Source organism: Lepus europaeus, chromosome 3 (genome assembly GCF_033115175.1).
Source record: "Lepus europaeus isolate LE1 chromosome 3, mLepTim1.pri, whole genome shotgun sequence".
In the NCBI taxonomy this organism is placed as follows: domain Eukaryota; kingdom Metazoa; phylum Chordata; class Mammalia; order Lagomorpha; family Leporidae; genus Lepus; species Lepus europaeus.
In genome coordinates this window covers 159916707-159928859 of record NC_084829.1, presented here as the reverse complement: position 1 = coordinate 159928859, position 12153 = coordinate 159916707, and the positions used below count along the sequence as shown (strand labels likewise).

The 12153-nt window shown below is 54.3% G+C and overlaps 1 protein-coding gene across 2 annotated transcripts in view; it reads right to left on the bottom strand.

Annotated features, from left to right (window-relative positions):
• The window catches only part of SYTL3 (synaptotagmin like 3), a 70541-nt gene that overhangs the window by 32045 nt on the left and 26343 nt on the right, over window positions 1-12153 (bottom strand). The window contains exons 4-6 of one of the 2 annotated variants that reach the window (XM_062186994.1): window positions 5914-5965; window positions 4958-5027; window positions 2216-2294 (exon numbers count right to left, since the gene is read on the bottom strand). In XM_062186994.1, the coding sequence (XP_062042978.1) occupies window positions 2216-2294; window positions 4958-5027; window positions 5914-5965 (201 nt within the window). The remainder of the gene's footprint in view (window positions 1-2215; window positions 2295-4957; window positions 5028-5913; window positions 5966-12153) is intronic. The other variant, XM_062186995.1, reaches the window with a different exon arrangement.

Here is a 12153-nt window from a genome sequence, read left to right as displayed (position 1 = left end):
CGAGGTCAGCTTCCTAAAACCCGCCGGGCCGAGGCCTCCCCTGCAGCTTCTGGGCCACTGGACCCGGAAGAGTCTGGGGCCCTAACAGCCCCTCCCACGGCTCCCCTGATGCTGATCTTCTCTCCCCTCCCCCCACCAGTGTGAGGTGTTCCTTTGTACCCACGTCTGCAGGGTACAGGCAGCAAGAAAAGCAAGAAATCACCCCAAACCCAGAGACAGTTGCCTCGGTGCCTACAGGATGCCACGAGTCCTCTGGAGGACACGGGGTGAAGCGCCTGTGCAGCCACCACTGGCACCTTCCCCGTGGAACCAGCAGGAGCACTCGGCAAAGGTCTCAGGCACACGGTCATTACCAGGACTTAAGGCAGCTGGGTCCTGGTAGTCCCACCTCTAGGCCAAGGACAAGTGGGAACACAGGTCCTACTGCAGCAGCCAACTTCCCACATCTGAGAAGGGACACTGTGCTGTCACCAGTCCCCAAGGACAGCGCCCCTTGTCCACTTGGGTATTAAACCAGCAAGCCTCAGGCACGCGAGCAGGTGCACAGGCGAGGCTGAGTGTGGCTGTTAAATAACTGGAAGTTCGCCAGGTGCACCAGCGCAGGGTGCAGCCGTAGGCCTCCAGGACGGGCCCCGTCTCCGGGTGGTCCATGGCTGAGGCACAACCTGCACAGACTGGGGAGGGGCTGTGTGTGCTGACAGGTGCAGAGGCCATCAACGGGAGAAAACCCAGATGCAGAGCGCACAAGCAGCTGGCACAGTCAGGACACCCTGGCCCAGGCTGACGGCCACTGCGGGGGCACCGATGAGCACCTGGCAGGGGGACTTTAAACATTGTTAACCATTTATTTGATAGACAGAGGGACATAAACAGGGAGAAACAGAAAAAGAGAGAGCTCCTCCATCCACTGGTTCACTCCCCAAATGGGCCAGACTGAAGCTAGCAGCCGGGTATTCCATCCTGGTCTCCCACAGAGGTGGTAGGGCACCAGGCACTTGGGCCATCATCCGCTGCTTTCCCGGGTACACTAGCACGAATCTGGATCGGAAGTAGAGTCGCCAAGACTTGAACTGGCGCTCTGACGTGGGATGCCAGCACCATAGGCAGCAGCCTAGCCCGCTGTGCCACAAGGACAGCCCCTGGACTTTTTAAACCCCCGAGCTCTGTGAGCAAAAAGGCCCATAACACCCAGCTATTTCCCCTCCTGAAAGAGAAGGGAGCAGACCCCCATGTGACACAGTTATCAGCTGAGGTTACCATTGTCATTGTGTGACAGCTTAGACACAGCTTGTGGGGAATGCAGGCGACTAATGAAAATCAAACAAGATCGTCTCAGAGCCAAGCTGCGACAGTGCGACCACGCCCAGGCCACCGCAGAAAAGGATGATGGGTAGAAACGGAACAGAAGCCCGGGGGAGGGGGCAGCACGTGCTGTGGTGCAACAGGATAAGCCGCCGCTCAGGGCGCCCACACCCCACTTCTCCAGCTTCCCGCTGATGGACCCGGGAGGGAGTAAATGATGGCTCAAGTACTCAGACCCCTGCCATCCAGTAGGAGACCCAGATGGAGCTCCTGGCTTAGCCTGGCCTAGCCCTGGCCGTTGTGGTTACTTGGGGAGTGAACCAGCGGATGAAAGAGTTCAGTCTCTCCCTCTCTCTGCCGCTTTGCTTTCCAAAGAATAAGTCTTTACAAAAATAAGAAATGCGGGGACCCCTGAGCCAGCCTCGGGAGGCACGGGATGGGCCCCACCCTCCAGGACTTGCACTTTCGCATAAACAGGAAAACACAGAACGCTGAAGGAGATGAGCCAGCATCAGCACATGGCAGGATCACTGCTAAGAGCACGGATCCACCCGTCAGAAAAGGAGAAGGGACGAGTGACGCCATGCAAGTGACAGGCGCTGGGCTCCACTCTGCCGATGTTCTGGCTTTGGGTGCGCTGGAATTCCACCTTTGGGTTTTCTTTGTTGATCCTCAGAGGGGTCCTAAGATACATCAACCCCTCTGCCTGCAGCTCTGAGCCAGGCAGGTCTGGGCAGGAGCAGGAGGGGGCCTAGCCAGCACAGAGGACTGAACGGCGTCCCCTCACGCCACAAGGACCAGAGGCCTGCTCCGTGGGGGAGGAGACGGAGGGCTGGGTGTCCTCTGGGTCTGGGGGCAGTGCCAGCCGAGGTCTCCAGGGCAGGGGAGAACACATGAAGAGACATCCACTTACTTCTCATGCGGGTGGTAACAGACAGAAACAGATTTTCCACGGACTTATTAAATCCTTTAAACTGACCAAGTTCCTGTAACTAAAAGACAGGGGAGAATGAGTTACGCTTGATCGACTTCTATTTGCCCTGCAGTTTGCAGGCTGCCAGCCCCAAACACTGCCAGGCGTGTGTATGTGGGTACGTGCAGGTGTGGGCTGCATGAGGGCGAGGGCTTGGGCTTGGGTTTGGGTGTGGGCGTGGGCGTGTGCAAGGGCGTGGGCGTGCGTGTGTGGACAGAGAGGGCACAGTGCGCCCAGAGCTAGTGTCCTCTTCACTCAGCATTTCTCCTCTGTATTTTGACCTCCTCATTAAAGGACAAGATGACAACGACCTCTTAGAAGTGATGACTGGCATTTCATTGGCTCCAGGATTGTACACGGGAAATGACTGCTTGTTTAACCTCCTTTCTCCTAGGGCCCCACCCCCACTCCACTCAGAAAGGCTGCCGACATGGGTAGGCTGCTGTGTGACACGGGGCCGAGGGGTGTAAGGCACAAGGTGAGCGGCCGGGAGCCAAGCAGTTCCGCACCCCGAAGCAAGAGAGAGGAGGAGGAAGGAAAGGAAGTAACAGAAAGGGGATCACTTCCCCCTCCAAGGCACACCCGTCCATCCGTCCATCCATCCACCCATCTGTCCATCCATCAGTCCATCTACCCAGTCATCCATCCATCCATCCATCCATCCATCTATCCAGTCATCTTCCCATCCACCCACCCACCCATCCATCCATCCACCCACCCACCCACCCACTCGTCCATCCATCCACCCACCCACTCATCCATCCATCCATCCATCTATCCACCCACCCACCCATCCATCCATCTATCCACCCACCCACCCACTCATCCATCCATCCATCCACCCACCCACTCATCCACCCACCCACCCATCCATCCATCCACCCACCCACTCATCCATCCATCCATCCATCTATCCACCCACCCATCCATCCATCCACCCACCCACTCATCCATCCATCTATCCACCCACCCATCATCCATCTATCCACCCACCCACCCACCCACCCATCCATCCATCTATCCACCCACCCACCCACTCGTCCATCCATCCACCCACCCACCCACCCATCCATCCATCCACCCACCCACCCACTCGTCCATCCATCTATCCACCCACCCACCCACCCACCCATCCATCCATCTATCCACCCACCCACCCACCCACCCATCCATCCATCTATCCACCCACCCACTCATCCATCCATCCATCCACCCACCCACTCATCCACCCACCAACCCATCCATCCATCCACCCACCCACTCATCCATCCATCCATCCATCTATCCACCCACCCACCCATCCATCCATCCACCCACCCACTCATCCATCCATCCATCCACCCACCCACTCATCCACCCACCCACCCATCCATCCATCCACCCACCCACTCATCCATCCATCCATCCATCTATCCACCCACCCACCCATCCATCCATCCACCCACCCACTCATCCATCCATCCACCCACCCACCCATCCATCCATCTATCTACCCACCCATCCACCCACCCATCCATCCATCTATCCACCCACCCACCCACCCACTCATCCATCCACCCACCCATCCATCCATCCATCTATCCACCCACCCACTCATCCATCCATCCATCCATCTATCCACCCACCCACCCATCCATCCATCTATCCACCCACCCACCCATCCATCCATCTATCCACCCACCCACTCATCCATCCACCCACCCACCCACCCATCCATCCATCTATCCACCCACCCACCCACCCATCCATCCATCCACCCACCCACTCATCCATCCATCCACCCACCCACCCACTCATGGATCCATCCAGTCATACATCCACTCATCGATCCACCCATTGAGTCACCCATCTGTCCACCCACCCACCCATCTAATAAATATACTCTGAGCACACAGGTGTTAGAACAACTCCAGGGAATTGAAAATCTCTAGTCAAAAGTCGAGCAGGATTTCAATGGTCACCCTGGAGTCTCCATCGGAAATGAGAAAGGAACGTACACACTATCATCAGCACAGCTCCCACAGATAAAACTGCTCCCTTTGGTTCACAGAATAACGAAGAGAACCAAGACCATATTTTTCCACGGTGCTTGATGGTTTCTGAGCACCAGCACAGATGTTATTTATGACTTCTCCCAACAGTCGTGGGAGGCAAGTCAGACAAATGTAATTATTTCCAGCTCAGGGTTGGGAAACCCAGGTAAGTCTCCCGAGATCACACAGCAAATGAGCATCTGTGGACGCAAACCAAGCTGGCCCACCCTGCGGTACAGCCCACACATTCCACGGCACACCCGCTCGCACACATCTGTACCAACCTTATCTCTCCTTGAACCCCAGAGATTCTCCATGTACCGTGTGCACAGTTGGGGAAGAGTGCTGACAACATGACAAGAGTCAGAGAGGAGGCTGTAGGGGGTGGGTGCAGACAGAAGGGGACCAGCTGACAATGCAGATGGCCCATGGCCACCAGAGGCAGGTGGAAGGAGACTTCGTGACCTGACTTCCGACCTCACATGTCCTGGGGTCCCTGCCCCAGTGTCCAGGACTCACTCCAGCAAGTCCCACCTCTGTGCTAGCAGGCTCCCGGGCCAGCCCCTCAGTGCCCCCTCCCCAACACACACACACACACACACTTCCTCTGCCCTGTTTCACCCAGGGACTGCACAGGTGGATACGTTACCCTGCCAGGGCTGCCACCACACTGGTTTTCACTGAGAGGCGGTGGAGTAGGAGGGACCACGGAAATTTTGCTACTGAGAGAAAATACAGAAATAAGACACTCGTTATGAACGAGGTGGGTAACTGGTGTTACAAATCCAAGGTGTCACTGTTCTATAACTCGGGTTCTAAGCCTTTCCTTAACTGTCTCACGGTTTAGAAAAAGATCCAGTAGTCCTACTTGCACTTGCTGCCCCGAGGGCCACTGTTCCTGCCATGCGAACATGGCAATGAGGTCACGCTGCCTGTGGTCCGGGCGTCCACACCATCGAGAGCCTGAAGCAGCCAGGAGGCCAGGGACCTGGCTTGTCCACCGGGCTGCTCCAGAACCCGACTCCCCACGCGGGGTCCCACGTGGACTCCTGGGTTCTCTGAGCTCAGACCACAGTGGTAGATGAGCCAGAGCCGCCGTGGATACAGAAACCAACCACGAGAAGAACTGCGAACTTGTGCTCAAAGCGTGGAAACCAACAGGACGAGAAACGAGGAAGTTCCAGATCTGAGAAACCACACAGTGGCAGTGGGGAACTTTTAGTGACACCATGTATTCAATTCTACCAACGTTTAGTCCACAAACACCCCTCAGGGACCGGGCACTGCATGTGGTGTTGCAGAAAATGAAATGTCATGGCATGTACAGTCAAAAAAATTTCATTTGGGGAAACATGCAACAGCGCAGGGGAATGTAAGGAACATAACAGAAGGTTTAGTAAGAAAATACCATGCTAGCTAGAAGCCTTCTTATAAGAAGCCTCTGTCTGAATCTTTTCCAGGCTCTTTATCATTAAACCAAAAAAAAAAAAAAAAAAAAAGTTACATTCCAGAGTAGTGACATCTGAAAGTCAAGAGATCCCTTCCGAGCTGTTGGGGCTCCTGTGGCCGCCCCCGGGGTGAGGACACCCTGTCCCCAGCACTCACCTCGGATTCTGATAAGATTGCAGGAGCCTGGCCCCAGCTGTCTCGTGTTTGCCTGCAGGACACATCAATAAAGGTCATTCATTAGCAGGACTGTAACTTAGGTGAGGCAAACACAGGAAGCAATAAATTACATTTGTTTCTTATATCACTTCTTGTGATTAACAGAGGTCCCTGGGAGCTGCCAGAAACATTCGGACATTAGACTCCGGGTGATGCTTGTACTATTCTACAAATTTACCAAAAATCACTGAATTTGATACGTAAGAAGGGTGGATTTTATGTCTTAGGAACTATATTTCCACACCCAGAGAGTGTGGATGTTGCATGAGATTTGCTAAATTGGGATAATTTGAAAAACGGTTCAAGCCCCCCAGCTCCCGGTTGGAAACATTTCATAATTGCATGAAATGTTCCCGCAAACATTCCTCGTGACGAAGATTAAATTAATCTTGAAAAATGTAATCTGCTTATTTCTAGTTACAGTGGCTGATAATTCCCCAAACAAGGCTGCGTCTGTGTCCTTAGTGTGCCAAGGCAAAGAGGCTTTCACACCGGGCCTAGACACCAGCAGTCCCACTGCGTGTCCTTCCGGGGCGGCTGGGAAGGGGCCCCAGGGCTGTCCGGCCCCCACGGCTGCGGCACCAGCACATCTGCCATGCACCTGGCTGGCACAGGGCACTTCCCAAAGTTCCTGGGAAAATGGAATTAAAACCTAAGTTTATTCTGGTGCAAAAAAATCAAAACCCATGCTTATGGTCTTCCAGGAACTTTTTGGAGACCACCACATATGCAGATTTCCAAATTTTTTGCACCAAATTATTAGCTTATCTTTTAATTCCATTGTCCATGAACTTGTTGAAGTACCCTTGGATGCCTGGAAGCTTTTGACCCATTCCAAGACGGACTTACCTATTCGTGTTTCCCAAACACACACCGACAGCTGGGGTATTTCTAAACATCCTTACAGTAAGCGGGGATGGGCTCCCAGGTCAGGGGTCAGCCCCAGAGGTCAAGGGTCGTGGCCTCAGGGTGGGCGGGACCCTCCAGGTCCCATCTCAGGGTTGGGCCTCCCTGCCCACTGGTGCTTCCCGGGGCCCACCATGGGGGTCCCCACATTCTGACCCGAGCCCGAATGGCCCACAACAGCGGACACACGCCCGTGATGCGGGAGCCCGCCCCGCCGCGAGTGGATGACTGGGGGGGTGGGGACAAATCAGGACCCCGAATGTCCAGCCTGGCTTGGGGCGAAACCAGAACCCCGGCAGCCAGATCCGGGCCACAGGAGGCTGGGGCGAGCCCAAGGCCTCGCACGGCCCCCAAAGCGACGCTGTCTCGGCCACCCCAACCCGCGCGTGCCGCCGAAGCCCAGGCCCCACGCGAACCCGGGGCCCTGTCCGGGTCAGTCCCCTGGCGACTCCGGGGCAGGTGGACCTCAAAGCGTCCAGGAGCCTCCGCCCCTCGCCTGGGGCCCAGGATGGCTCTCTGCCGCCCCCTGCCGGCCGTGGCGGCGCAGGAGCCTCCAGCCTCCGGAGGTGGGCGCAGGGCCAAGGGGGACCCCCAGAGCAGCATGGGTGGAAATGGTTCACCATAAAAAGTGAGACCATGACCATCTAGAGGGCCGGGCGCTGGCCCGGGTGGGAGCGGCCCCAAGGTGGGGGGTCAGCACCCTCCTCTGCCCCGCCCTGCCTCCCCCCACCAGCCCAGCCCGGAGCAGACAGGCACCTGCTGCTCCTTGCTCTGAGCCTGCTGCCTCTGTGCTGTGAGGGACTCAGCTGTGTGCCCCAGGAAGAGCTGTTAGCTCTGAGCCCCGGTCAGTCCTAGAGGGACATTTCTTGCAGGTCAAGTCAAGTTGAGGTCATTAGGATAAGCCCTGAAAGTCCTGTTCTGAGGACTGGTGTCCTCTAAAATGAGGAGGGCTGGACCCAGAGAGACGCACAGAGGGAGGGTGGCCGTGTGCCAGGAGCAGCTGGAACACCAGGAGCTGGGAGAGGCCAGGAGGGGTCCTTCCCAGGGCCAGGAGAGGAGGGGAAGGCTCGCTTTGGACCTCCCTCTGCAGCACCGTGAGGCAGTCGCTGGTTGAAGCTGCCTACCCTACGCGACTTGGTCCATGGTGCTATCTATGGGCTTAAGGACAGGGATCTCTGTGCCCGCTGGCACGGAAGTGCCTGGACTGCTGCATCAGCTGTGCACAGGGCACGTCACAAAGTCCACAGCGGACAACACAGCGAGGAAAGCTGCCGTCTACAACATCAGCATCCCACACAGGTGCCAGTTCAAGTCCTGGCTGCTCCGCCTCCGATATCGCTCCTACTAACATGCCTGGGAAAGCAGCAGCAGATGGCACAAGTGCTTGGGCCCCTGTCATCTGTGTGGGAGACCCAGAAGAAACTCCTGGCTCCCGACTTCTGGCTGGTATAGCCCTGGCCACTGTGGTCATCTGGAGAGTGAACCAGCAAATGGAAGATATCTCTCTCTCTCTCTCTCTCTCTCTCTGTGTGTGTGTCTTTCTCTCCCTGCAACTCTGCCTTTCAAATAATAAATCTTGTGTCCAAAATGTTTTAAAATTTGTGCACAGGATTTCATAATATACATTTCCATGAACTTTTTGAACATTCCTCATGCATCGGTTTCAAAATTTTGATGTCAAAATAAATCTCTCTTATATTATTATTTACGTGAGAGACAGGGCAAGGTCCCATCTGCTGGTTCACTCCCCAAATGCTTGCGATAACCAGGTGTGGGCCCGACCAGATCCGGGAGCTGGGCTCTTCATCCGAGTCTCCCTCATGGGTCGGGACCCCAGTCACCTGAGCATCACTGCTGCCTCCCAGGGGCTGCAGTAGTGGAGCCGGGGTCAGGAGCCAGAGCCTGGAATGAAATCCAGACACTGCATAGGAGACGGGGCATCCGAACGGCTGGCCTAGACGTCCACTCCTGTCTTCTACTCCACTTCTGCCATGAAGTCCCCGCCACATGTCCATCTCCTCCTCGGGATAGTGACCTTTTTATTTTTTAATTTTTTTTTATTTGAAATAGAGTTACAACAAGAGAGGGGGAGACAGACTTCATCCGTTCACTCCCCAAATGACAGCAATGGCCAGGGCTGTTCCAGGCTGAAGCCAGGTACCTGGAACTCCATTCGAGTATCCCAAGGCACTGGACTGGAAGTGGAGCAGCCGGGACTCAAGTGGGTGCCCATCAGGGATGCCAGCATCCTAGGTAGCAGCTTAACCTACTGCACCACTATGCGGGCCCCTGGAGGGTCACCTTTGTGAGGTCACGGGCCTTGTCTTACACATCTTGGTGTTCCCCAGGACAGAACCCAGAAGCAAGCTTGCCCTGAAGGACATGCTGCTACAAACACAGCATCAATAGAGCCAAATCCAGCCGTGCCCTGTTCCTGCTGCCAGGCCACCAGCAAAGACTGACAGGCATCGCCCAGGCACGCTAGAGCCACCCCACCCCTTGCCGTCCCTGGAGACTGACAGAAGTGCACCGACAAGTTGCACCTCACCTGCCCAGGCAGGTGAGAGTGACCCCGCCCCCGCGCCAGACTGACAGGTGCACAGAGAGTTGCTCAGCCTCTGCTGCCACGTGAGCTGCGTCTCACCTGCCCGTGGCTCGCTGGAGTGGCCCCACCCTTGCTCAGCTCGTGGAGACGCCTAGCGCCATGTACCTCCGATGTGTGCACGCTGCACCACACCTGCCCAGGCCCCCTGAAGTAGCCACACAGCGGCAACCCACCCCCACTTCTTATGCACCATACCCTTTTGGATCACTCGAGTATCCTCACCCTCACATGGCCCATGGTGACAGGCTCTCTGATCCACTGCTCTCTGCACCACACCCAAAGACTATAGGGACACTGGAAGAAAGCCAAAGTAGCCACCAAACACGCTCTAAGACACATCACCAGGAAAAACTCTTTTTACCCCAAAAGTCACCTCTTAAAACTTGGTGGAGACAAATGACCCACCAGATGTGCAAACAGTGTGGGACAGAAGCAGTGTGAAGAAGCAAGGTGGCATGACACACCCAAAGGAACACCGTAACTCCCGAGCAACTGATTCCCTGGGGTGGGGGTAGGGGTGCCCAAGAGAGAACTCAAAAGAACGATTGTAAGGAAATTCAGTGCAGTCAAGAGAATTCAGACAGTTCAAGAAAATGAGCAAGACAATTCATGATGCGAATGAGAAATTCAGCAAACATATGAGAGCCTGAAAAAGAACCAAACAGGAGTCTTGGAAATGAAATACTTATATAAGGCAAATTTACAAACACAGTTGAGGCCGGCGCCGCGGCTCACTAGGCTAATCCTCTGCCTGCAGCGCCGGCACCCCGGGTTCTAGTCCCAGTTGGGGCGCCGGAGTCTGTCCCAGTTGCTCCTCTTCCAGGCCAGCTCTCTGCTGTGGCCTGGGAGTGCAGTGGAGGATGGTCCAGGTCCTTGGGCCCTGCACCCACATGGGAGACCAGGAGAAGCACCTGGCTCCTGGCTTCAGATTGGCGCAGTGCCCACCGTAGCGGCCATTTGGGGAGTGAACAAACGGAAGAAGACATTTCTCTCTGTCTCTCACTGTCTAACTCTGCCTGTCAAAAAAAAAAATAAATAAAAATATCTGAACTCAAAATGTCCCAGTTTGGAGGGAAAAAAAGAGTGAAGACAGACTCTGAACCCTTGGGATATCATTAATGAGCACATATTCAAACTCTGGAGCACATATTCAAACTCCAGGCAAAGTCATAGAAACCTTATTGAAATGTCCCAATCCTGGGAAAGATGTGGACATCCAGGTGTAGGAGGTCTGTTGGACCCCAAGTGACCCCGAAAAGCTGCTCAGCACAGCATGTGAGGGGACTTCAGAGTTCACGGGAAAATGGAATTAAAAGGCAAACGTTCCATGGAAGTTTTGAAGTATTCTCGTGTTGCAGTCAAACTGACAAAGGTCTAAGAGGGAGAGTTCTAAAAACCGCAAGAAAAATGTGCCACATGTGCCAGACAGACTAAGGGAACTCTCATGAGAGTAACTGATTTCTCAGCGCGACCTTACAGGCCAGAGGAAACAACGCGACACATTCCAGTGTCTATAGAAAATGACTGGCACCCAATACCAGACACAGCAAAGCTGATCTTCATAAACGAAGGCCAAATCATGGCTTTAGAGGACAAAACTAAGGGACTTCATCCCCACCAGACCAGCCGTACAGAAGATGTCAGAAGTGGAGGAAGGGTAGCCACCATGAACCCACCAGAGCAGCAGGTGCATAGGAGGGAAGTCGTGAATACTCACACCTCATCAGCACACAAGCCACCAAGTCAGACAGAGTCTGCATGGACTACATTAAAAGGTACAGACTGGCGGGCCAGCGCTGTGGCGCAGTAGGCTAAGCCTCTGTCTGCAGCGCCGGTATCCCACATGGATGCCGGTTTGTGTCCCAGCTGCTCCTCTTCCGATCCAGCTCTCTGCTATGGCCTCAGAAAAGCAGCAGAAGATGGCCCAAGTGCTCAGGCCCCTGCTCCCACATGGGAGACCCAGAACAAGCTCTTGGCTCCTGGCTTCGGATCGGCCAGTTCCGGTCAATGCGTCCATTTGGAGAGGGAACCATCTGATGGAAGACCTTTCTCTGTGTCTCTACCTCTCTCTGTCTGCAACTCGATCTCTCAAATAAATCAATCTTTAAAAAAAAAAGATACAGACTGGATGAATGGATTCAAAAACAAAATCCAATGATAATGCAAATAAAAAACTCACTTCACCAGTAAAGACGCGTGCAGACTGAGTGTAAAAGAGTGGGAAAAGATATTCCACAGAAGTGAGAACCAAAAATGAGCAGGAGTAGTTATACCAGAAAAAACAGACTTTAAGATAAAAACTGTAAAAAGAAAAAAGAAAGTCACTATATAATGATCAGAGAACCAATTAAATAAAAAGATATAATTAAGGGCCAGCATTGTGGTGTAATGGATTAAGTCGCCACCTACAACACAAGCACACCATATGGCAATGATTCAAGTCCCAGCTGCCACTTCGATCCAGCTCCCTGCTAACGCACCTGGGAAAGCAGTGGAAGATGGCCCAAGTCTTTGGTCCCCTGCACCCACATGGGAGACCCAGATGAAACTCCCAGCTCCTGGTTTTAGCCTGGCCTAGCCTGGCTGTCGTGGCCATTTGAAGAGTGAACCAGCAGATGGAAGTTATTATCTCTCTCTCTCTCATACTTTTTCTCCTTCCTCCTCTAATT